Raw genomic sequence first — 26,537 nt, forward strand, 5'->3', positions numbered from 1 at the left:
TCTGTGTACCCAGAAGGGTCCCAGGCCTGACAATGAGAACCACTGTACCGGGGCTTGCATGGAAAAGGACCAAATCCTGAATTCCTTGCACGAGCAGGAAGGAGTCCATGTGGCTGCAGAGTAGGGTGGGCATGGGGTAACAAGGGAGCCCAGGAAGTGGAGACAAGGACTTTAATTACCAGAAAGTGGTGTACTTTGGGGAAGGGATGGGATGCAGAAAGAGAGGCAGCTTCACATCCTCAGCCAGCGGGGTGGCAATGGAGGGAAGACCTAAGCCTTCCTGGGAGTCACTTGAGGGTTTTCTAAGGCTTGGTGCTGGATTTGGATTGTAGAGGCCCCAGTACATCCTGGTAAGAAACCCCCAGTGGACAGCCTAGCTGGCAGAACCTGGGATCGGAATGTAGAGTGAGGGAGGCCAAGGGTGTGCATCCAGATCCACACTTACTGCAGGTTGGTAAACAGAAGGAAAGCAAACATGCTGCTCTTGTGCCCCTCTTCCCACAGGTCTGGCCATTTCTGAGCACCTCCAAGAACAGCATGCAGGTATCTGTTGATTGCTTTCTTTGGGCTCAGCAGGCAGGGTGATAGGAAGCTCCTGAGCAGGAACTGGCCCAACAGGGTAGGTTCAGTTCCTGACAGAGAGCCCAGGGAATGGAGGGTCACACCCTTTTATAAAGACCATTCACTGGTCCACACCTGCAGCCAGGGCAGAGGGCAGAGTAAAGTCCATCGTTAATGGCTGAACAGGAAACCAGCCAACCAAACCACAGCCCATCAAGATGTCATGGAGACACCCATCCTCACAAAATTGGGGCAGGAGTGGAGGTGTCATGGGCGCAGATACTGAAGCTACAAGTCTTCATTGGCTGGAGGAAGAGTCTGAACTGGACTACAGATTATCTCAAGCTGGCTGGTATTCAGAATCACCTAGGGAAACTTCAAATGCCCTTTTGAGACTCTTTCCCAGATGTAGGGCCCAAGATCTTTTATTATTTTTAAAGTCCTATGGGTATGTTTGGTACCTAGCTGGCCTCTCTGGACCCTTCCAACTCTGAGATTCTGGGATTTATTCTGTTCCCTTAGGCCCATGGGACCTGGCTTCCATGCAGGGACAGAACCCCTTCTGCATCGCCGCCCACTTCAGGTATGCCCCCAAGACACAGCAGGATCCAGGGCCCTTTCACAAGGACTTACATACCAGTGAGCACTCTGGGCAGACCTTCCATAGCTAATTGCATGGCACAGTTGTGACCGGTGCTTGCTTCCTATCTGGGGTGTGTACCTGCTTTGCCTTCCTATGACCTATGACAGTGTCATGCTAGGAGCTGTTTGCTTCACCTCTTAGAGCGGGCACAGGTGGAGAAGCCTGTGAGGTTACAGGGGGTGGCTCAGTCCTGTAGTGTGGTGTAGCTCAGAGGGTAGGCCAGGGAGTCCCATGAGAAAGCCTCCCCCTTGGACTTGGGACCTTAGGCTCTGCAGTCACTGCAGCCTACAGTAAGGCCTGGAAGACTCCTTGGGCTCTTCAGAAGAGATTGGGGAGGGGGGTAGATAAGAGTAAGAGAGGAAAAGGCCCCACATGATTTAACTCAGATTCTTGGTGGAAATTCAAAACCCAGCTCTAAGAGGGCTGTATGCAGGGCCTGTTCCTTACCTCTGATGGTCCAATGCACTCAGGCCCCAGCTGACCTCTCACAGGACCATTAGCACTAGAGTGGTGGATCCTACTCTGTCCATCCTTCCTTCCCCTTCTGTCCTTCGGTTTCTCTGCCCTCTCCCCTGACATAGGTCCAAGGTGAGTTATGGGGAAACTTCCTTCACATAACCTCCGCTTCTGTGGCACTACAGAAGCCCTATCCTGCATGGTCCAAATGTACATGAAGGTTGTATTTCTGGTCTTGCTTAAAGCAAAAAGCACTAGACTCTGACTCCAACTTCCTTCCCGCAGACTCAAGAATGTCTGCTTATCTTTCCAGTGCATGCCCTGAGGCCCGCAGATATCCAAGTGGTGGCTGCTCTGGGGGATTCTCTGACTGTAAGGACCTTGGGCCCCGGGAGGTTTGGGCACAACTGGGCCAGTTCCAGGTCCCTTTCCTCCTCATTCCAGGACCCTCACTGCACAATCTTGCTCCTTTGTCCTGGCTCTGTCAGTCCAAGAGAGTGGCACTGATTGAATTTTGCAATTACTTTTTCAAGCAGGAGTGCAGGGGAAATCTTTTCCAGGAATGAACTGAAATGTGTCAATCAGCAGAGGTTTTGAACACTCAACAACATTTTTTTTTAAAACATATGAAAAAATATGTCATTTTCATTCAGAATTCTAAACCTGCCTGTGTGGGTGCTCTTTCCCCTCTGGATTATGCTTGATGATTCGTCCCGACCCCCATCTGTTTCCTCTTTGCATGGGCAAGAGGACTCCTCGGTAGAGGAAAAGCTCTCCTGAATGCCCAGCCATTGGGCCAGGCTGCCATCCCGGAACACCATTCTCTGGTGGCACTCTTAAACCTTTGTGACTGCCTTGTGGAACGTCCTGGAGGCAAAAAGGAGAAATGGGAGATTTATGAAAAATCTGTCCACCACAGTGGCTCAAGTCTAGGAGCTCTTCATGTTCATAAAGGACTGAGAAGCATAAAGAGGGAACAATATTATTAACAGTCTCTCTGCATCATCTCTAAAGTACTTGAGAGTGTTCAAAAGAGATTTTACAATTATGATCCAACTTGGCCCCCAAACCCCCCTTTGAGCAGGGCTTGTCCTTAGTTCAGCCATGCTCAGGGAAGCCACACAAGATGGCAGCCTGGGTCTTCTGGCTCTGGATCTCATGCTTTGCTCCTGCTGCTATGGTGCCCTGGGAAATGTGTCTTCAGAATCCTTGGGAATTCACAGTTTCCCTTTTCTCTGACTTTCTGCTTTTTCTGTGAATTTGCTATGTTTCCAAAGGCTGGCAATGGAATCGGCTCCAAACCAGGTGACCTCCTCGATGTCACCACACAGTATCGGGGACTATCATATAGGTAACGTTAACCTTTGAGACTTATTCATTCTCAGAGCTTGTTTTGAAGGTTGGGTGGGGGGTTTTCTTGTAAATACATAAATCCCAAAGAGCAGGGGCTAGGTAGGTCTGGAAAGGGCTTTCAGCAGGAAGACAGATTTCTGTAAAGTGTGAACATTGGCTGGAGAGAGAGGTGATTTGACCATTGATTATGTTTTTATTTTTAAATTGCACAGAAAAAGTAAACCAAGGTTCTTATCAGACTCCTGGGACAGAAAATGCAACAGGAAATGTACCCGAAAGACACCAAATCCCTGAGTCTCCACCTGCCTGCTTCCGTGTCTACATGTACATGTTGATGCTCTTCCGTCTCTGTCTGCGTGTACTTATTCATGTCATTCAGTAGTTGTACCTTTTCCTTTGTGTCTATGTACACATCTGTACACAAAGCTTCTGAGATAAAGTCACAAGCAACGGGCATCCCTGAGCCTACTTGATGCTGTCACAATGTTAGGAGGTGATGTGGGGGAGGGAGGGAGCTGTATGTGCCCAATTCATAAGTGTCCATTAAAAATAGAAGATACCCAAGCACTAGAGGACTAGCAAAGAGGGAATAATCAACCCTACCAGCAGGAAGGTCAGAAAGGCTTCCTAGGGATGGTGATACCCAGCACCTCTAGAAAAATTAGCATTAGACAAGTAGCAGAGGTGAGAAGGGCACCCAGACAAGGAAGTAGAGAATGCAGGTGTTGGGTGAGCAGTGGGTGTGGGGATTCCTAAGTTTCCTTCTTTCCTAATAAATAATCCCAGTTCTTGCAAGTAGCTCAGAATTTATCTGTAAAGCAACCAGACCAAAGGCAGCCGGGAGAGTGCAGAGCGCAGATGAGCAGTGGGTGGCACGTGAAGGTGTTTGCTGCCTCACATGAAGTCATGTGATGTATATCAGCCCCAGAATGAGAGGGAAAAGGGTGGGGTGATCAGGACTGTGACGGTTCTCTGGCCAGAGCTGAGGACAGTCCCAGAGAGAAAGGTAAAGAGAAAGGCTCTTCTTCCAGGGCAGAAGAGGCAGCATCACACAGCCTGTGGCCACCCACAGGGAGGACAGGGTGTCCTCAGCACAAGAACAGAACCTCTCCTCCCCTACAGCTGAGGTCAGTGCCTTCCAGCTCCCAGGTGCCTGAGTTTCCACGTGTCCCTAGCCCAGTCAATGGTCTGGTCTGAGGACAAAACAGCCTGGATTACTCCTCACTCCCCCAAATTGCTACTGAGACTAGAAGAAAAGGAAGAACCACAGGGAGAAACAGTGGGCTTGTTACAAGGCAGAAAAGGCAGTTGGGGTGACCGCCCTTGGTCTCCGCTAAAGAGGGCAGTGACCTCACGTCGGAATGTGGGAAAATAGAAAATGAAGCAGGCAAATCACACAACAGGCAGGTAAGCTGCACCTTGTGGAGTGACCCGGGCAAGTGAGGTGATTGGCCCAACTTTACAGACCGTTCAACTCTCTGGGCTCCCAGGGGTCAGGTACAAAGGCAATCTTCTGCTCAAAGTTTCTTTCTCTCTGCAGCAGTCATTGCAGTCATTGCTCTCTTCCTTCCGACAAGTGACAGGGCTGAATTTTCTAGTGCCTACTCAAGTGCCCCATGATCAATGGCTGCTATCCCTTACCCAAAACCCTTTATTTGTCCTAAATGTTTCAAATATCTGCCCCCAAATGAACCTATGTTAAAGATGGAAGTTTCAGGTCAGAGGCTGAGAGTCAGCATGACTCTTGGTAGAGCAGATAGACTAGTGTTTCTCAGAATGTGTTCCAGGGAACTTTAACTCCATCCAAGAGGGAAAATTCCTTTGTATTTATTGGGAAACATAACCTACCAAATCCTTCCTCTGGAGAATTCATATATATATATTAGCATATTAAAGGCTCTGAGAAGTGCTTCATGAAAAATCTATTTAAGTTTCCTTTGATCCAACTGTTCCTTTAATTCCAGAACTCTTTGTAATATCTATTAACATTTCCTGAGAAATGTCTATGACTGATCTGAGAAAAGCCGCTTTCTGGGGCCATTAAAGATTCTAGATTGTAAATAACAGGCAATTAATCATTCCAGGTAAGTTAAGAATGTGGTTTGATCCTCTTCCACCAAGGAAATAGAGAGTAGAAAGACTGGACCTCATAGAGTTAGGGGAGAAGTAGACCCAGGATTCTTGGGGGATAGTGGCTGTGAACAGGACCTATAGAAGAGATTTGATTGTGAATATTTCAAGGTCCCTTGACCTGTGAGATCAAGCACCAGTGGATCCTTCCAACTCCCCCTAGCTTCCCCAACCAACATGGCGGGTCAGAGGTCTTTAGAGCAAAGCCTTTTCTTCCATTGAAATACATTGGCCGGTTTGGGATCATTCAATAGACCAAAATAAAATTTACTTACCAAAAACAAAATGCATTTCTTTGATTTTTGTTTTTTGGGTTTTTTTTTAATCAACAGTTCAATTTTCAACAAAAGTTATCAAGCATCCACTTACTTTTCTGTAGTGCTCTGTAGGGGAACAAAACCTAGCCATTGAGCTCAGAGTGTCATAGAAATTACATTCAGTGAAGGGCCTAATGAAGACGAGCTGTTTGACATGGTTCCACTTCCTGTCCTGTTTCCATAGCTCTGCTCAAAATGGCAGCTGAGTTTTCTTCCTCCATATTTACTTGTGTGACTGTCTTATTTTCTCTTAGATCAGGGAGAGATTTTCTTACCAATTGGCCTTCATCTACCATGACACTTGTTTTAGCACCAAAAATACCTTTAAATAAAAAAATGACAGTAGAAAGTACTTGATGTGTGTGTTTATGTACGTGTCCATATTTTTGTGTTTATTGAGGGGGGGAAGGAATCAAAGTTAGAAGGCAGTGAATGGAGGCCATGTGTGGATTTAGTTTTCTTTCAAATGTAAAATACTCTGATTTGGTGCTTTTGGTCCAAAGAAAGAAGGTTCAGGAAGCAACTAAAACAGCGGCTTCCTACAGAATTGGAAAAGAATCCAAACAAGCACAAATGCCCAACCATAAGCCATGAGGACATGGTGGAGAGAGCAAGATAGAAGGTCAGGCCTGATTCAGCTTCTTTTTGTCCACTACCTGGGCTGCTCACTGAGCCTGTGAACCAAGCCCTTGACCAGCCTGGTACAAAACAGTCAACTTCATTCCAAGTATTCCTTGAATGAAGAACAACTACCACTGATTCCTGGCCTGTCCTTTAGAAGCCTCTCCTGGTGGGCTAGATGTGCCCTGAAAACCTATTGTCCTGGAATAACATCTTGGGATTGGGGAAAGAGGCATAGGAGAAAAATAATAGTAAAAACCATACACCTGAACATCATGTTTTATTAAATAGAAATATTTTTCTCTTTACCTCTTGTACATTGTACTCAATTCAAACAAATGAAAAGAAATGAAATATTCTAGAACATGTCTGAAGGTTTAATTGGAGGAAATTAGACTGGGCATTGGAAAGCAGTGATTCTGGCCTCCCTCTGAACCTTCCAGTGGAATGTACCTAATACTGGGCAGAGAAGAGTTTATCTAGGTTCTAAAGTTTTCCAGCTCAGGCTAGGTTTTAGTTACCTTTAGCAATTTAACTAAACTCCATGTGCCTCAGTTTCTCACTCTGCACAATGGACATGGTCACATCTACCTCATAGGCTTGCTGGAGAGAGGAGAAAGAACCCACATAGAAAATCTAAATTATTCTTAGGTATTGACTCCATCTCTCTCTCCCTTACTGACTTCTCACTCCCTCCAGTTCAGGCGGGGATGGCTCCCTGAAGAACGTGACCACCTTACCTAGTAAGTAGCCACCAAAGACTTGAGTCGCTCATTCCTTCTGACCCCCAGGCCTCTTGAGAGCACCCAACTAAGAAAGGAACCGCCATTGAAGTAGGAGGGGAGGCCATGGGCAGGCAGCTGGAGGAGGGAATGAGCACTGGCTTTGGAGCCGGGTGGCTGGGTCCAAGCCCTGTCCCCTTTCTGCTTGTGGGGTGACTGAGGGTGAGCTATCAAACATTATGAGCCTTAGTTTTTTTCAGCAGCTCAGGGGATGCTGAGACAGATCAGACAGGGGCCCGTCACTTCACTGTGAATTGCATAAAAATATTTTTTTTAAGTGAAGTGCTCTTGCTGCAGTGGCTGTCCCTACCATCAAGTCATTTCAGCTTATATCTCCCTGCAAGCCTGTGGCCTTCCCGCCTTTCCCAGGAAGCATGAAGATGATGGGGACCTTGCTGTGGGGACCCTGGGCTGGAGGGGACATCCGGCCTTCCTTTCTGAGATCTCTGTGCCCTGTCCACCCCTCTTCTTTCAGATATCCTCCGGGAGTTTAACGGAACCCTCACAGGCTACGCAGTGGGTGCTGGTGATGCCAATGACACAAACGCATTCCTCAACCAGGCTGTTCCTGGAGCCAAGACCGAGTATGGCCTGGGGCATGGGCAAAGTGGGGGAGCAGAGGAGGCACACGGTCCCTAAGAGATCACGTTGCCCACTTCTGTGCACAATGACTTCAGAGGCCAAGGCCACTTTCCCTTCTGTCCCTGTGACCAAGGTGGTAGCAGGGAGGCTGGAGAGGCTGGGCCCTGGAAGGCTCTCCATAGCAGTTGCTCATGCCCAGCCAGGCTTCACATGTGGCATTCTCTAAGAACTGACCAACTTGCCCAGTCTTTACAACTTACCTCAGCACAGTGGTGCAGGGGAAATCCACTCTTCCCAGAGCCTCAGAAGTGGCGATTCCCCAAAAGTTCAGGCAAAGCCCACCAAAGTGATAGACCAACAGAACCCCAGCCTGGGAGGCCCCTGGGCGACAGGGCATGTCCTCTCCCTCACCCTGTTATGGAGCTATCAAGAAATGAAGTAGAGATGCCCAGAGGCTGCTGAGGCACAACTGCCTGGCCTCTTGTGATGGTCTCCAAAGGGGGTCCTCTTCCTGCTCCTGGAGGCCCCAGAAGCCTGGGTCTCCTGTCTCAATCATCTGAGCCTTTGTCACATGATCATCTAGCTCAATCCTAGACCCTCTTGTTGGTGGGCAGGGCCCCCAGATATGCTCCACAGCCTGGGAAGACTCTTTCGGGAAATAGAGCAGCTCAGGACACGGGGTCCCACCATCATATCCCAGGAGATAGTCATTCTATGGGTATGTCGCTCAGGAACATAACAAAAAGTGGGGGTCAGGTGCCCAGGACCAATTCCTTCCCTAGGCATAGGCTGACTATGTGTTTTACTCCCTACCTTCTAAAAGAAGCATTTAGATAAATTCACAAAAATAATATATTTAACATGAGAGAAAATCATAGCCATTGAGGGAAACAATTATGTCTGTGTGAGCATTTTTATGGTTATTGGGTTGAACATCAAACTCTCAATTTCCTGGCAGCCAGAGGGGAAAGAAGAAGCAGGAGAAAACTTTCATAGGACTAATTGCAAGGTCTATAGTCTTGCAAGTGTTTCAAAAGAAACAAGTGGCTTTTAGCCTGGAATCCTAGAAGACATTTTGCATGTGAAGCTCTAGAAAGGAGACTGTGAGCAACAAATGTAATTGGCCGTACTTTTAACTATGACTTTAGGATAAACACATATCTGGCTTTTCAAATGGTAATTTGTTATAATGACTCTCTAGAAGAGGCAAGTAGATTCTAGTCTTTGAGCGTTAGGATCTCTGCCAGCTCATGCAGTGGGGATGATATCATAGAAGCCTCTAGTTTAGATCCTTTAGGAGAAAAAATATGGGCATGTTCTACAACAGAAGGACTGAGTTTTCTCTCTTTCTCAGGCAACTTGCAAACCAAGCCCAGACTCTGGTGCAGAAGATGAAAAATGATTATGTGAGTCAGATTTAATTTAAGGTTGTTTATATAAACATTAATTTTCTAACCCAATAAATTTGCCCCCAGATGAAACAATCTACCATGTAAAGCAGTAAGACTCCTGTCACCAGAGGCACTCAAGCACTGGTAGTGTAGAACCCTGTCCAAAGATGCTATGTCAGTGGGGAAAGTGTTGTTGCTGGTCACAGTGACCGTGAAAGTCCTTCCCGATGCTAAGATCCTGTGTCATATAAATAAACCTCTAAAATTCCAGCAGCTCTGGGATTCTGGTTCTATAAGTTCAAGTGGGCAAAGAAGTCACAGAAGGTTGAATGGATTTCCTAGAGCTGTGATGTTTTGGTTTGTTTCTTGGAAATCATCAAGCATCTCCCTCCCTCCGTGTAGAGAATCAATTTCCATGAAGACTGGAAGGTCATCACAGTGCTGATTGGAGCCCGTGATCTATGTGACCACTGTACAGATTCGGTAATGGGGGCGGGGTCTGTGCCTACTCCTTTCTCCTGACTTTTATTAGATTGGAGATTCTAAGAACAGTCCCTAGAACCAACCCGAGGACTGTCCAACCACACCTTTATCTGCATGCACACACACACACACACACACATACTCACACTCACATACTCGTGCATGCCCGCTTCTGACTCCACAACCCTGGGGTTCCTAGTGCCATCTTCATATCCCAGGTGACAAGGCAGCAGGTGGCTGACAGATGGTGCATCTTCTCCCCTTTCTTACAACTCAAGATCTCAGAGAAGAATCAGCAGACACCACACAGTTGGGAGAGGGTGCTCCACTTTCTGCTCCTTTTTAAAGCTCGGGCTGCAGGCCTCTGTCTTCTGGCTGCTTGGTCTTTGACAATGGCGAGCAGTCACCTCTTCAGCTCCAATTCTGATGTGCTGAGCTAGTCACCCTCTGGAGACCACAGGAAGAACAAGTCCCTGGGGCTGGAGCCAGCAGAAGAGCCTACCACTGCCCCTCTACACTCTCATCCAAACCAGCAACTCCTCTTCCTCCCTTGTCTCTTTCCAGAATTTGCATTCTGCAGCCAACTTTCTGGATCATCTCCGCAATGCCTTGGACATCTTGCATAGAGAGGTGGGTGGGGGCTCCCAGGGTTGAAGGTAGCTAGGGAAAGAATGGTGGAAGTGCCCCCTGCCTTCAAGGAGAGAGCCAAGAGTACAGGCTCCTTCCCTGTCCAGAGGTTGAAGTCCACTCCCAAGCACATTTCATTCTATGTGGAGTCAGTCCAGAAGGATCTGGGCTTTTTTTGGGGGGGTGGGGTGGGGGGGAGGAGTGGTACCAGGAATTGAATGCAGGGGCACTCAACCACTGAGTCACATCCCCAGCCCTACTTTGTATTTTATTTAGAGACAGGATCTCAATGAGTTGCTTAGTGCCTTGCTTTTGCAGAGGTTCAAAAAGCCATTTGAACTCATGATAATCCTGCCTCAGCCTCCTGAGCCTCTAGGACTACAGGCATGCGCTGCTGCGCCCAGCAGGATCTCAGTTTTTAAGAAATGAAGGCAGTGCATCCCCCCCCACCACTATTCCTTGGAGGCAGCAGCTGAGTGGCACATAGTCTGGGCTCTGCATTCTGAGCCATTAGAGCAAGCTCCTGTCTGGTTCTATACCCATTTTTTGTCCCCCTACCCAACTGCCATCTCCTGGCAAGGACAAGTTGCCCTGGCTGCCCAGGAAGGGCATATTATGACCACTAGATGCTCTGCTGAGTGGCTGAGTCCCTATGCCTGCTCAGCAGAGTTAGGCCAGGTTGGGCTAGTAGGAACTGGTCAAGGGCCAGTGGCCTGGCAAACAGATCACCTGTCTCACCAAATGTAGAACCAACCTGTGTCAGCTCACTAAATGAGGCTGAACAGAGCTGAGCTCTAAGCATTGATTGTTGGCTCCAGGAGGGGCCACTTCTGCTGCAGCCCACCGGGCAACAGCACCCTGTGTTGGGCGTGTAGTGTCCTAGGTGGTGGCCCTGTGTAGATTTCTCTCAGAACTGCAGCCAAGGGACGCACTGAGCTGGAGGTCTAAAGGGAACTTGTAACTGGCTCCTACTTCTCAGGGGCCCGAGGCAGCTTGAGGAGGAAACCCGGGAGCCCCTCGCTCATCTGCAGCTTTGCCCTTAGGTGCCCAGAGCCCTGGTCAACCTTGTGGACTTCATGAAGCCCAGTGTCATACGGCAGGTGTTCCTGGGGAACCCGGACAAGTGCCCAATGCAGCAGGCCAGGTAGGCAGTGCTGACAGCCCCGGGCTGGAGACACCTTTACCCCATGGTCTGGCCCCCAAGCAGCAGTGACTCATCCGGGTCTTTGTGACTTGGTCTATCTGTGTGTCCATGTCTATAAGAGAAGACTTGTGTCAGAATCATCCCCTTCTGGGAGAAAGAGCTTTGACCCAGCCTCCACTCACCTGATCCCAAGGTGCTAGGTAGGAACTTCTGTGACACCAGGACAGGGCTGGTGTTTGGGAGACCCAGACTATGAGGGGGCAACACCCAGGGAGGTACGTGTATGTGATCAAACATAAGAGAGTGAGGGAAGAAATTCACAAGTCAGTTACTAATGGGGAAGAAGAGGACTGGGAGGGACACATGGGAACTTCAAACTGGAATTGTTCACAGCTTCCACTGGGTGGCAGGTACATGGTGTGTTTCACTATTCTTTGTGCCTCATGCACACCTCCAGCAATTTAACAAACTGTACAGAACTTACTGTGTGCCCGACACTGTGCTAAGAGCTTTAGAAACACAGCTGGCTGTGGCTGGAGCTGTGGCTCAATGGTAGAGTGCTTGCTTGGCATGTGTGAGGCCCTGGTTCGATTCTCAGCACTGCATACAAATAAATTCTAAAAAATAAAGGTCCATTGACAACTAAACAATATTTTTTTAAAGAGAGAGAGAATTTTTAATATTTATTTTTTAGTTTTCAGTGGACACAACATCTTTTATTTTAGTTTTATGTGGTACTAAAGATCGAACCCAGCGCCCCATGCATGCCAAGTGAGTGCGCTACTGCTTGAGCCACATCCCCAGCCCAAAACAATATTTTTAAAAAAGAAAGAAAGAAATACAGCTGGTTCCTGACTTAGGATTAGTGGCTTTCTTATGATGCAAAAGCGATTCACACCCAGAAGAAACCATACCTGGAATTCTGAATTTGACCTTTTCTGAGTTTGGTGGCATGTAGTACCACACTCTCAGGTGCTTCTGTGTGTACAGGGTGCTGTAGTCACCATGGGAAACAATTGACATGCTACAAGTGAGGTGTGGCTGAGCTGTTATGTTGGGCAGGTTAGATGCCCACAATGCACTTCTTTTTTGTTGTTGTTGTTCAAAAAAAAAAAATATATATATATATATATATATATATATATATATATATATATATATATATATTAGTTGTAATTGAACACAATACCTTTATTTCACTTATTTATCTTTATGTGTTGCTGAGGATTGAACCTAGGGTCCCGCACGTGTGAGGCCAGTGCTCCACCGCTGAGCCACAACTCCATCCCCCCCACGATGCATTTCTGACATGCTATTTCACCTTACCAAGGGCTCATTGGGATCAGCCCCACCGTAGGTGGAGGAGCATCTGTAATCTTTCCTTTTAACATTAAGGACAGATGAATGTGAACAAATTCATACAAAATAAAAGGGGACGGTGTGGCACTGAAGAAGGTGTCCGAGGGTAGGAGCATCAGGAGCTCCCAAACTCCTGCTCCAACGCTAGAGGATGCGTTTGTAACTTTTTAAAAAATCAAACCTTGCATCCTTATGGCCTGAACTCCTCTCTCATAGTCTGTTGCAGGCCCAGCACTGCCATCCAGTGCGGGTACCGTGTGAATATGGGCCCATGCCACCACCGGCTTCTTCCCTGGCACTCTCTCGGGTACCCCTAAAACCTGCCCCTGGGCAGGTGCGTTGGAGCCTCAAGGCACGTGTGCTCCGAACCAGGGGTTGAGTGAGCCACTGCACCCTGACCCCAGGCAGCCAGAGCGGCCCCTGAACGAGTGTGGGCTCTGAGTTCCGCTCTTCCTTGCGCAGCATTTTGTGTAACTGTGTCCTGACCCTGCGGGAGAACTCCCCCGAGCTGGCCAGGTTGGAGGCCTTGACACAAGCCTATCAGGTGAGACAAAGAAGGGCACCACCCTGCATCTTCTCCCCCAGGTCACTCTGACACCACGGCCCAGGGCCCCTGGGGAGGGGAGGCACAGGAAGGAAGAGCTATGCAGGGGTTGAGGAGAGACACGTCACCCTGGGCTCCTTCTGCTGCCTCGCCTGGTTGAGTGTCTCAGGTGCCCTGTGGGAGCCATCCCAATGGCATCCGGTGACAAAGCTCTCATGGCTGAGCTTAACCCAAATCTTGGCCAGTAGCCCCGCATGGCCATGGACCATCCTAGAGGCCCACATGCTCCTGTTCCTCCAATCCTCAGTTCCCTTGCTCCCAACCGCCCCCACAGGCAGGCTGCAGGAGGGAGGCTGCAGGAGGGAGGCTGCAGGAGGGAGGCTGGGAGCCTGGGCCCTCTGGAGTCTCTTTCCAGCTGTCTATTCCTCGTGGACCTCCTGTCCGGCCCCTCAGATATTGCAGACCACTTAAAACCAAAGCCAAAATGTGATCTATCCAAATTCTCCAGAAAGGGATTGGCCATCGTGCGCATTTCTATTCTCAAGGGCTGAGCTGAGTCAGCTCCGCTGTCCAGGGAGAGTAGGGCGGGGACACGGCCCACATCCCCAGCTCCTACCTACCCTGCGCTGAAGGCCCCCATGTGTGCATGTGTCCCCAGAGCAGCATGCACCAGCTGGTGAACTCAGGCCGCTATGACACGCGGGAGGACTTCTCTGTGGTGCTGCAGCCCTTCTTCCAGAACGTCCGGCTTCCCATCCTGCAGGTATACACTCCCTGTCCGCACGCACCGTGGGGCCAAAGGAGGGCCAGCCACAGGTGCCCTCAGGGGAGGACATAGGAAGAGATGCCACATGCTTCTTCTTCTGTGTGTGTGTGTGTGTGTGTGTGTGTGGAATGGGAAAGGCATGGAGAGCTCTCCAGATGATATTCTGGCAGGTTCAGTGTCCTTGAACACCTGAGCCACATTCCCAGAGGCAGCCTAATGTGGGACAGGACAGGAGTCTCCATAGGTCCTGAGAAGAGCTCCATTGTGTTGAGCTCCTACTACATGCCAGGCACTGAGCTTCCCGTAGGTAAAATCATCACAACTTCCTTTGGAGTTATCATCATCCCCACATAACAGGGCTGCAGGGATGGGAGGTGTCCTGCCCCAAATCAGATAGGGCATAATGAACAGAAAGGCCAGATTCAAAGATATCCAATTCCACATTATTAACTTGCTGCTATGCACATCATCTTTCTCTCATACATCCCTTCAGTTATAAAGTAAGGTTCTGGCCAGGGCCTGTGGTGCATGCCTGTAATCCCAGTGGCTCAGGAGGCTAGCACAGGAGAATCACAAGTTGGAGGCCAGCCTCAGCAAGGCCCTAAGCAACTTAGAGAGACCCTATCAAAATAACAAATAAAAAGGGCTGGGGATGTTGCTCAGGGATTAAGCACCCCTGGGTTCAATCCCCAATCCAAAAAGTAAATAAAAATAAAGTAGGGTTCTGATATTATGTTTTTACCCCCCTGCAAAGGCCTGGTGCTTCTACTCAGAACAAAAGAGATCTGTGAATGGAGAAATAAAGGTTTAATCCCAAGAGACTCTCTTAACTGGAGGGAAACCAGAAGGAGAACACTTTGAATATCCCACATGCCACAAGAGAGGAGCTAGAGTCAGGTGGCACTCTGCCCTGCTTCAGGCTTTGCCCAGGCCAGCCAAGGCTTTGGCTTCCATCTCCCCCATGGAGACCAGCAGGACCAGTGGCCTGTGGGCTGAGAAGTAACCCACCCAGCTGGTTAAGGCTGGGGTGTTATACAAGTGTGCAGAAAAATAAAGCAACATTTTAAAAATTAAATAAGGGGGAAATGTGGAGCCAGAAAGAAGGGAGGGAGGTTGGAATCACCCGAAGCTCCTCATCTGTGGTATTGCACTCATCTCCCTCTTGAGGTGAGCAGGCCCTAGGGCCCTGACCTGGAGCCCTCCCAGGAGGAGGGCATTGCGTGGTCAGTCCCAGGGATGAGATCAACGGGCTATGACTCCCCCTAATCCAATAAGATCTTGAGAAAGTATATTTGTCTCTTCCAGAATGGGCGTCCGGATACGTCCTTCTTCGCCCCAGATTGCATCCACCCAAATCAGAAATTCCACTCCCAGCTCTCCAGAGCCCTTTGGGTCAACATGGTAAGATAAGTGAGTGTCCCTGGGGCTCTAGTCTACAGTGGAGCTGCAGCGCCTATAGAATGGGGCCTGGCCCAGGGCAGCAGTGGCTCGTTCATCTGTAGAAGTCGATAGAAGGGAAGAGTCTTTTGTTGTTGTTGTTTTTAGACAGACATGACAGGAGAATGGTATTTTGGCATATTATACATATATGAAGTATAACTTATTCTAATTAGGATCCTGTTCTTGTGGTTGTACATGATGCAAGAGTTACCCTGGTTGTATATTCAAATACAAGGAAAGTTATGTCCAATTAATTCTACTGTCCTTCCTATTTCCCTTTCCCTCCCTTCCCTTCATCCCCCTTTGTGTGATCCAATGGACTTCCAGTCTTCTCCCCTTCATCCTCCCTTGTTGTGTGTTAGCATCTACATATCACAGAGAACATTAAGCCTTTGGTTGGGGGGACAGGCTTTTTCACTTGGCGTGATAGTCTTCAGTTCCATCCATTTACTGACAAATGCCATAATTTCATTGTGTCACATTTTCTTGATCCATTCATCTGTTGAAGCTCACCTAAGTTGGTTCTAGCTTAGCTATTGTGAATTGAGTTGTCATAAACATTGATATAGCTGCATCACTATAATATGCTTATTTTAAGTCCATTGGGTATGGAACGAGGAATGGGATAACTGAATCAAATGGTGGTTCCATTCCAAGTTTTCTGAGGCATCTCCTTATTACTTTCCAGAGTGGTTGCACCAATTTGCAGTCCCACCAGCAATGGATGAGTGCACCTTTCTCCCCACATCCTCACCAACACTTATTGTTACTTGTATTCTTGATAATTGCCATTCTGACTGGCATAAGATGGAGTCCTTTAAGGGTCTGCTTAAAGGTTCCTATCCACACTCTCTTCTATGCTTGGATTGTGCTGAGGGATGCTTTCTACATGAGAGCCAGGCAGAAACCACATTTCAACATTTTTTGTGTGCCAGCACCTGTGCTAGGCAGTTTACGCCACATGGTCTCCTTTCAGCCCCTCCACAGCCCTGCAAAAGAATGTTAGATGTGTCTGAGGGAACCGAACCTCAGAGAAGCTGAGAGATTTGCTTAGTGTCCTACCACAGACACCTGGCAGAGCCAGGAGAGGACGCCAAGCCCTCTGAAATGAAATTCTGAGCCTTCTCCACAGCAGGACAAATTAGTACTTCAGCAAGGACAAATGAGTACACCTGCATCTCTCTTTTCTTCCCCAATCAGCTTGAACCACTGGGAAGGAAAACGGATACCCTGGACCTGACAGAGGAAATCCCCCTGGCCTGCCCTACCCAGGTACTAAAGGAGACCGTCTTTGCACCTTTACAGAAACAAAAGCTTGAGCCTGCCCTTCCCCCCCATCCTCCAGCCCATCTTGCCCCTGAGCCGACAGAGATGTGGGAGATGGGCTTTGGGAAGTCGGTGAGGAAAGGACACAGAAGGCAATAGAATGCAGAAGCAGTTCCACCTGTGGGAATGAGCAAAGCAGCTGGGCCCAGGGAGGTGATAGGGTGCAAAAGGGGGGGGGGGTGTCTCCAGAGGAGCAAGAAAAGCGGGGAAAGGGCAGAAGGCTTGTTTGGGCAGTGGTATTTGGGACACATGGGGATGTCCCACTGCAGGTTGGAGGGCCTAGAGAGGGACCAGGCGGGCTCAGAAGTGGTGGTCAGAGAGTGGAGAGCCTGGACTGGGGAGTTTCTGGCAGGAGAGGGGCACGGAGGAAGCACCCAAGGGGAGAGCCCAAGCTGTGGAGGAGGGTGGGGGAGGACGGGCCTGTGAGGAGGATCAGCTCAGGCTCCTTTTAAGGAGGAATATGTAAGCAGTTGTTAAACTTGATTTCAGGCCTGGGGTGGGGGCAGTGCCCGTTCCCATTGCCTTTAGCTCCCGTTCTTAGGTTCTGTCTTATGGCTTTTTAGCCAAATAAGGCCAAGGCCAGAAAATCCTCTGTGGCAATAAAAACAGAGGGCCTGACCTCATTGGGAGGCTGTGTTTCCCTCCTGAGCTGCGCCAACCTCCCCCACCCTCCTGGCTGAGTAGAGCTGGGGAATGGGCCTGCAGCTCCCCCATGTGTCTGCTGGGGTCCCTGGAAGAGGGGCACCCCTGCCCAGACCAGCCATGGGCCCACGCTCAATCTGGTGTCTTTTAGCCTCACCAGGAGACGATAGTGGCAGTACAGGCCAGGATTGCTGGGTGTGGTGCTCAGAGCAAAGCAGAGGGTCAACCCAGCACCACATGGATGCCTGCAGTCACATGATCAGACACAGGCCAGGGGGCTGGGGCACAGCCAGGTGTAAACCCTTTAATTGCTAGATCCTGAGGGAGTCCGGGATTCTAGGAGGGGCCAGGGCAACCTAGCTATAAACTACACTGTAAGTATTTAATTGGCGGGGGTGGGGTGGGAGGAGGTCCTGGGAATTGAGCCCAGAAACCAAAGGTGCTAATCACTGAGCCACATCCCCATTCTTGTTTTAGATTTCATTCAGAGACAGGGTCTCACTGAGTTGCTTAGGGCCTCGCTAAGTTGCTGAGGCTGGTTTTGAACTTGTAATCCTCCTGCCTCAGCCTCTCGAGCTACTAGGATTACAGGCGAGGTGCGCCACCTCGCCCAACTTTAATTATCATTCAACAATCAAGACAGTATACTATTGACTATCAGCCGCGAAAGGGCCTCTCTGAACTGCCCACTCCCCTTCCATTAAACAGGAGAAGTAATAACTCACACCAAGTAGTCATTGCTCAGAGCCTAGGCACAGGGTCAGGGATATTTCTTTCCACATGAACCTCAAGGCAACTTCTGCCACTCTGTCCCTGCCCCGAGACTCGGCAGGGAGCCCCAGATGGGTGGTGCACCAGCCGAAGCATCTCAAGCCACAGTGGGCTCAGCCCCTGTCTTCTGGACGAGGCCCACTGAACCTGATGGGCCAGGGAGAGCCTATCCAGCCTTCTAGAGCCCAGAGAAGCCCCACTCAGGAGAAGCTGTTGCTAAGCAGCCCTGGAGGCCATTCCCAAAGGGTCCATCTGTTGGCCAGCCCAGCTTCTCTGCACTGTGCCTCGGGTCCCATCTGCTCTCTCTCCTGAGCCTCAAAGCCATGCAGAAGTCCACCCGCGTCTCTGAGCAGAGGGGCCAGGCAGCATATTTTCATCCTAGCCGTGTTTAAACATAGAAGCAACAGGCAGGACGCATGGGGAGGAGGTGGCCCGGACGAATGAGTCACCAGTGAGCTCCAGGGAGCACCAAGGAGCTTTCCCAGCCCCCCCTCTCCTCCCCCACCCCCAGCCACACTGCTAGTACATTCTGCCGTGCCAGGTAGGGCGCCTTCACAGCACTCTGTGGATTTCTGTTGTATTTCCAGCTTGGACAAGTGGTTTCATAGCCAATTTTAGATTCGTTCTGTGGACTCTATTTTTTCTTCCATGCCTTTACTGGCTCTCTGCCCATTCCTTCCCTAGCCCCTGGCGGAACCATCTGGAAGGTCAGCTCTGTCCCTTTTCAGCTTTACTTCTCAACCTCTCTTGTCAACAGAACCACCTCCTCCTTGAGACAGATCCCTCCCTGGGCTGTGGATATTCAGCCACCTCGATTTGTCTGTTCTGCTCTCACTCCCCTTCTCGTCTCTGTGAACGACCCTGCTCTCTTCTCCTAACCCGGACGGCGGCGGAGACTTTCTCCACTGTCACACCCCGGGCCTGTTCTCTTCTGTCCCTCCATAGCCCCTCACTCAGAGATCTTTTTCATTTCTAGGATTTCCTGCTGAAATTTCCTTACCATGGATTCCTCTGTGTCTTCATTTTTTCTTTCCTAAACTCCAAACATGTATTTCCAGCCCTTAAAACACGTTTCTCCTTGGAGGTGTAAGGTCACACCCATGTGTGGTCAGGGAACCCACAAAACAGGGAACCAGAGAGAGGAAGGGGGAGGGATGGGGATGGGAGCGGGTATGAAATGATGTTACCCTATCACAAGAAAAAGCAGAAGTTTGTTGGATTCCCGAAACTTTATTGTTTATCACTTTTTCTATTCTGAAGTACACACGGGGACACCATTATCTTTTAGATGCTCAGAGCTTCTAAACCTCCTAATCCTTCCCTGATCCCCCTGCAAACTCAATTGTCATTCAAAAGAGAATTGTTTTGTTTGTTTGTTTGTTTTGGGTACTAGGAATTTAACTCAGGGGTGCTTTACTATTGAGCTAAGTCCCCAGTCCTTTTTCATTTTGAGACAAGTTCTCACTAAGATGCTGAACCTGGCCTTGAACTTGCAATTCTCCTGCCTCAGCCTCCCAAGCTGCTGGGGTTACAGGCAAGTGCCACTGCACCTGGCCAAAATATAATGGTTTTGTGTGAAGAATGTCTACATAGCAACTAAATGTCTGTCTTCTCAAAGTCTTCTCCTCGGGGCTTGGCATTTGTGTGTTATTTTTCAGGCACCCTAGCTAATGGGATTCTTCCCAGGGCCCACGCACCTGCTCCTCTTTCCATGTTTCACTGTTGCATGTAAAATCATCTCCTCCTACTTTCCCATCATAAAGCCACAGAGGGGTGGAGGGCTTAGAGATCTGTTGACACACAGGAACCACATCCCTCCCCAGGCAGCATGGCCTCTGGTCTACCTGCTGCCTTCTCTTAAGGATGCTTCTCAAACTGCAGAGGGCTACCCATCAACAGACAGATATTGCCATCAATGGAGGCAAAGGACCAGCACATTCTATAAAGTGTGGACTGGAATGCACAGAAAATACCAGAGGGCATTCCACGGAGCACTGTTATACACCCCCTCCTATTACCACCCAAAACTACCTCAGCCATTTCTTGCAGCCCTGGCCCCAGGTGGACATTTCCTCTTGAAATGTGGCCTCCCTAAAGTTGGTGACCGTGTACTTTGGTTTGATTTAAGCAGCATAGAAGGGAAGAACAGCGCCCCTTCTTCTCTCTGGAATTCAACACCTAGTACTGCAGTCAGGGTGCTGTGGCCTGTCCCAGGGCCACTGACTCAGCTGCTGGCCCACAGCAGGTGATCATTTGGGCTCAGCTCTTGGGTCAGGCATACTATCTCAGCACAGCTGGAACTAGACAGCTTTCTGGAGCTGGGATTCAGTCCACTTCACTTTCCACCTGCTTGTGCTCCAAACCTCGCCCTTGAGAGCCACCCAGACTCCCCCAGATCTCTCTAACATAAACCTGCTCCACTCCAGGCAAATCACTGGGACTCACTTCTGCATAAAGTGTCAAAGAAAACAAGCCCCGGGACCCCATCTCTCCTGAAAACCACTGCCTGGACCTGTTCTCATGGTGCCTGCACTGGCTTCACTCCCCGCCACATTTTAGTGTCACCTTGACCTCTGGCCCCTTCAGCACCATCTCCCTTCCCCCAACCCATGGATTTCTTCATCAAATAGATAAGACCACATAAGCTCTCTGGTTTGACGCTCCATTCTCCCGAAAAGACCGAGATCATCTTTGCCCTCTGCTTCTTCCTGTCACTCTGGAACTAGTTCCAGCCCCTGGACCCTAAGCCCAGGCAGACCCCCTTTGTGGAGAGAAAATCGTAATCAGCACGTGCCGCCACAGACTCCTATGGAGAAGCACATGTCCCAAGGACGTGCAGCAGCCCCTCCACAATGGCTGAGCTCGCTGCTTTGCTGCCTCAGAACCTCTCCTGTCTATGTCCCTGCCTCTTGGTAACCTCCCTTCCTCCTGGTGCTTAGAACCCCACTCTTTTTGCGGGAGCTGCTGCACAGGTATGTGGCACTTCTTACAGACTGCCCTCCTCAGAGATGACTATTCAGGGGACACTGAACCACACTGACCGAGACAGCCTAGAGAGCTGTGCAGTCCTGCCATCGCAGCCCTCCTCTGTCTTGCACTATGTGGGGCCGTATAGGGCACACTTCTACCCTTGGCCCTGAGCACTTCAATGTTCTCTGGTTCATGCTTCAGCTGGGAATGCCGAGACAGAGGAAAGGGGGACTTGCTGGTACCCTGGGGAATCCAGCTCTGTGCTGGGGGCTGAGGCTTTGTGTATATAGACTCTGTCCTCCAAAGTGACCTTCTTTGTGTGGCCTTCAGCATCTGTTGTAGACCTGGTTCCTGGGTGAGGAGTGGAAGCAGGCCAGAGCCTGTCAGTTCTGGGGGAGAGGGAGGGGGAGGGGGCAGCCAGCTCTGCACTCAGACTTGCTCTCTAACCTGGAACAGCTCCCTTCCCCACTCTGGGCCTCGTCAGTAAACTGGGGACATTTGGAGTTGCAAAGTCAACTGTCTGCAATGCCAGGCAGGAAGATGATTGCCTGAAGGGGTCAGGTATGAGACAAGAGGAAGAACCGAAGAGGGCATGCCCCTCCTGAGGGCCCTGAGCTCATCCTCCCTCTCCTCCTCTTCTTCCTCAGTTGGCCACAATAAAGCAAAACATCTGTCTGGGCTTGGCCCATGTGGAGTCAATTTCCATCGTTCTGGATTTCCTTTCTTATTCCCATTTTATTTCCAAAGTTTCAGGCCACGGCCTTTCTAGTTCACCGCAGGTTCTGTGCGTGGTCTCCACCCTGGGCTGACTTTGATATTTTCTGATCTGCGTCTTATTATCTTGATCCTGCTTTGCTCTCATTTTTACATTTCCTCCTGTTTCTCCTTTGCCTACTCCTTCTTCCTCCTTTAATTAACCCTTCACCTGCAACTGGGTGGACCTGGAGTCTTGATTGTGAAAACTGATTGTGAAATAGGTAAGTTACAAGGAGAAAAAAAACCCTCTGAAAATAGAGGAAGCCAACCTAAATGGGATAACATATGTAGTTCCAAGGAGACAGAAAGACAGAAATAACAGATAATTAAATATATTGATGATCATTCTATCTCCTGTAAAAGAAAAACATTGCCGTGTGAATCGCTTGCCAAAGAAATCACAAAGAGAAGAAAACAGGTAAACCTGAGGCTCTGGAAGCCCATGCACAGCTAGGGTGACAAAGAAAACCTGGGGCCCAGAGTGTAATAAGCATGGAACATTTTTGAAGCCTTTTATTGGACACCCCTTGCTAAAGCTGTTATGTAAAAACCTCCAGGGAATGAATGAAATTATGTTTACACAGTTCTTTCTATTCAAATGCATCAGAACCTTGTTAAGTAAAAGGAGACAGAAGGATTGATCTTCAGCATTTTTCGGCTGTCTGATCACCCCTCCCTGTGGTTTTTTTCTCCCTTAGGATGAGCCCTTCCTGAGAACCTTCCAGAACAGTAACTACACATACCCCACCACGCCAGCCATTGAGGTAACCTCTGACTCACTTCTGTCTCTCTCAGATGCCATTTCCACCTGTCAGGGACCTGGGGTGTGGTCCAGGTTTCAGACTGTTGGATTAAGCAGAAATGTATCCTCCTTACGTACTGGGAATCGGAATGTACAAAAGGCTCCGGAGCCACCAAGCTCCAGGATTGTCCTGACATGTTCTCAAGTTGCCTACCTGACGTCAGCAGCCAAGCAGAGGAAGTGCCTAGGAATCCATTGTCTTTGACCTTTGCGATTCTGTTTCTGATTAGGCAGTGCAGCTTTTCAAGGGGGTGGCAGCAGGCAAGGTATGCCATCAGCTTCCTGAAGGTGGAAGCCCAGTGGGAAGGAATCTCAGTGCCGGGGTGGGGCCCGACAGGAAGCTGACTCAGGTCCACAAGGACCCCAGGCAGGCCCTGTTTGGTTCATTTGTTCCAGCTCTAAGATTTAGGCACTGCTACTCCAAAGATGGCCTGTAGGATCCTGGACCACACTGAGCCCTGCAAGGCAGGCCTGGTCCAGACGAGTTCTATTGGCCACCAAGGCAGGGGATCAACCACAGTTTCCATTCCACACCCGTGGTTCCACACCAGTGTCACACCAGTCTTATGTTAGGGGCTGGTGGAGACTCAGAGGAGAGCCCAATAAAGATTTCACCGCCATTTCTTGAGTACCTACTATGTGCCAGGCACTGTTTCAGGAGTTAGAGGAGTAGATGGACGGGTCCCAGTTCTCATAGTTTACCATCTGCTGGGGGATGCATCTAGTAAATAACTAAAACTTATTGTTTCAGATAGTGACAATGACTCAGAGGAGGATGAAGTGGAGAAAGAGGGATGGGGCCAGGGGAAGGATGGCAAATTCAGATACATCATGCAGGCTGGGTTTCTCAGAGGAGGGGAGATTTGAACAGAGACATACAAGATAAAAAGATGCTGGCTACATGGACAGCCAAAAGCAGAATCCCAAATGGAAAGACCAGAGATTGCAAAAGCTCAGAATTAAGGCTGAGTTGGGTGGAAGAAGAGAAAGAAAGTCACAGTAGTTGGGAACTGGTGGGGGGGAGGGGCAAGACAAGGAGGGACGTGAATGAAGTAGAGAGTGCAGGAGAAGAGATCAGGGGGTGCTCAGGGCCACAGAGCCGGAATCTCTTTGTAAGAAGCTAGATTTTAAGTGGAGAGAGGCAGGAAGCCTTTGGTGGCATGCTCTGGTTTATGTCTTTAAGAGGTCTCCCTGTTGGCCATGTGGAAAATGGATCGGAGATCAGTGACTGGGGGCAGGCCTTTTATAAGCCAACTGAAGAGTTGAGATTAACCTACATCCACATATTAAAAAAACTGCCAGGTGCTAAGCTTTGTAGTACAACTAATAACAGCCTCATTGCTAAGGGTTACGCTCTCCCCAGCCTGGATGCTCCCTAGTGCACTTAGCCTAATGGAGTCTTTTCCTGGTTGAACCAGTGCCCAGGTCTGTTAGAACTGAAGGGTCAGCTTCATCTTGTCAGTCAAGCCTTGACTTCTCTATGTCACACTCATTTACTGGGTGCCTAAATTGAGCAGGCGCTGTGCTAAGTGCTGGGTAGACAGTGAGCAGAGGGCTCTGGGGCTGCCCCCTGGGATCTCATCCTCACCCATCATTTTTTTAGCTACTGGAAGAGGTAAAAATGCCTGTTTGAATAGCTTCTGCTTAAAGCAGTCACAGATCTGTCACATCAATATTACCCAGAACTTGTCAGAAACGCAGAATCCTGAGCACTATCCTAGACCTTCTGGGTCAGAATCTGCAACTTTACAAGATCCCCAGGGAATTAGGCTGCACTGGTTTAGGACACAACCTGTGGTTCCCCCTGGTGACAGATGAGCATGCTCAAGCTCCAATCTATGTCTGTTAAATCACAGGCATCGTGCATGTCTCTGGATCCCTGACTATCTAAAGTGCCAATGGTGGTATCACTTTTTTTTTTTTTAATTGCATTTTCTTCAAGTATTTGTCGTTGGCACTGAAGCCTGTTCTTGATTTCCGTAGAGTTTCCAAACAGGAGAAGAAATCCATCAGTGTGTTGAACTGAGCAATCCCTTGGGATAAACTGAATTCCACTGGATTAGGCAAATACCATTTAAGTTTTATTTTTACTCCCTCATGATAGGGATATTTTAACAAGACTTGCCTTCATCTTCATCTGACCAAACTGATGAGAGGAGTTTTCAGAAGTTTTCTGGCAGCCACACTCCAGGGGAACCTGTCAACTGTCAGTGGAGTCCTACTGTGCGTGCAGATATAGGAATTTGCATAGAAATTGAGTTCTCTGCCAGCCTCCTTGAACTAGCTGTGTCTGTGCCTCTGTTACCCCCACCCACTCTCCTAACACCTGGAAAATACATCCTGTATTACAGAGATGAGGAAAGTTTACCAAAAGCATCCAGGCATTAATTTATACACAGAGAAGCAAGTTAAATATGCAAAAAGATTAGTGGCTCTTAAGTTAAATATGCAAAAAGACACACAGGTGTACAGAAAAGATAGGCAGAAGCCAGAAGCTTTGCATTTGGAAAAGTTTTGTGTCTTCTTAAAGATATTTTAATTAATGTTTGGTTAGGCCCCAGCATTGCAATTAGTGTCGATTGGTTAATGTTAATAGCAAAGCTCCTATGATCTCCGGTAGCAGGCATTCAAACATGGGGTTGCTTTGGAACAAAGTCACTGTTTCTTCCCCTGCTTTGGGGCAGCTGCCGGCTCCATTCTAGAGTCTAGAGAATTGGGAACAGGAAAGGCTGTGTGAGTGTGCATAGGTGTGTGCCAATGCCCTATACATGGTACATGAAGTAGGCAGATTCCCATTTCTCCCCTCTAATTTCCCGCTTAGCCCATCTACAACTAACAACCCCTGCCCTTCCATGACCCCTTCCAGTGATGTTTTCCTACCCTCCACCAAAAATTCATTAGTTGGTCCTTGCACTGACACTGCCTGCACAATGACTGTGTCTCCTCTTGTTGATTTAGAACTGGGGCAGTGACTTCCTGTGCACAGAGTGGGATGCTTCCAGTAGAGTTCCCACCTCAGGTGAGTGAAATGTCAACAACCCCTTCAGTTAAGGGCTTTATGAAGCATCAGGCTGGAGGGGGGACCCCACAGACATACCCTGGGCTTGGAGCAGGCCTTGCTGATTCCCACACAAGGCAGACCTTGGTCCTGGAAGACCCAAGAAGCTGGCTCAGAGCCACAGCATTGGACTCCCATGTGGAGGGGTACAGGCCTCTCCCCAAAATCATTCTTCTTGTCTCCTTGTCATCCCAGTGGCAGCCTGTCAGGCTTCCATGTCCAGTGAGGCAGTACAGTCAGGAATGGGCCCACCTGCATGGACCACTGGGCTCCTCTCAGAACGGGCGGTAGCCATCAAACCTATTGTTGTCAAGCCTTGGTTGCTCTGAACAAGTGGGAGGGACAAAATTGCTAAAGCGTTAGGCTGGAAATAAGTGACCTATGGGACTCTGGTGACCTATGGGACTAGGGCAGAGCCAGGGGCCCTGGCAAAGTTCCTACTTTGAAGAGCAGATGCTCCACCCCTACTGCAACCATCTCTTCTTCCCCTAGTCCACCAGCTCCGTCCAGCAGACATCAAGGTGGTGGCTGCCCTGGGAGACTCACTGACTGTGAGTACTGAGCCACGTGCCAGGGTGGGTCCCAGGGAGCCCAGCCAGGCCCTGTGCGGTCAGCCCTTTCTCAGCACAGGCTCTGCAGTCAGCAGTGCACCCCATGCTACGTGTCAGACACCAAAGTAGGTGTCCTCCTCCTCCATCATCCCCCCACCCTGTTCAAACACCACCTGTTCCATGAGCCCCCCCATCTCTGGGGAAAAGCCATCCCCCATGTCCCTTGTTCTTAGGTATTTCATTGGTGCATCATGATACTTGTCTAAGTCACCTGCCTTTATCAGGAACTCATTTGCACCAACTCAGACCCAAAGAGTGGTAGGTCTTACCACACACTGCCCACTGTCACCCCCAACTTACGGACACGTTTCTTCGGGGCAGAGGGATTCCAACTCAGCACAACAGCACAGTCTCGCTAAGTGAACGACCTGAGCCAACTGTTTAGCTCTGGCTGTGCTCATG

General features: G+C 49.2%; 1 protein-coding gene across 1 annotated transcript in view; it reads left to right on the top strand.

Annotated features, from left to right (window-relative positions):
- The window catches only part of Plb1 (phospholipase B1), a 119,702-nt gene that overhangs the window by 73,306 nt on the left and 19,859 nt on the right, over positions 1–26,537 (top strand). The window contains exons 28-44 of the mRNA XM_077105234.1: positions 505–543; positions 1,084–1,144; positions 1,974–2,032; positions 2,938–3,011; positions 6,781–6,824; positions 7,339–7,447; positions 8,800–8,851; positions 9,239–9,319; positions 9,884–9,949; positions 10,990–11,090; positions 12,912–12,993; positions 13,652–13,756; positions 15,065–15,160; positions 16,400–16,471; positions 22,363–22,428; positions 25,425–25,485; positions 26,017–26,075. Coding sequence (XP_076961349.1) covers positions 505–543; positions 1,084–1,144; positions 1,974–2,032; positions 2,938–3,011; positions 6,781–6,824; positions 7,339–7,447; positions 8,800–8,851; positions 9,239–9,319; positions 9,884–9,949; positions 10,990–11,090; positions 12,912–12,993; positions 13,652–13,756; positions 15,065–15,160; positions 16,400–16,471; positions 22,363–22,428; positions 25,425–25,485; positions 26,017–26,075 — 1,227 coding nt within the window. The remainder of the gene's footprint in view (positions 1–504; positions 544–1,083; positions 1,145–1,973; positions 2,033–2,937; positions 3,012–6,780; positions 6,825–7,338; positions 7,448–8,799; positions 8,852–9,238; positions 9,320–9,883; positions 9,950–10,989; positions 11,091–12,911; positions 12,994–13,651; positions 13,757–15,064; positions 15,161–16,399; positions 16,472–22,362; positions 22,429–25,424; positions 25,486–26,016; positions 26,076–26,537) is intronic.

This window comes from Callospermophilus lateralis, chromosome 14 (assembly GCF_048772815.1).
Source record: "Callospermophilus lateralis isolate mCalLat2 chromosome 14, mCalLat2.hap1, whole genome shotgun sequence".
NCBI lineage: Eukaryota > Metazoa > Chordata > Mammalia > Rodentia > Sciuridae > Callospermophilus > Callospermophilus lateralis.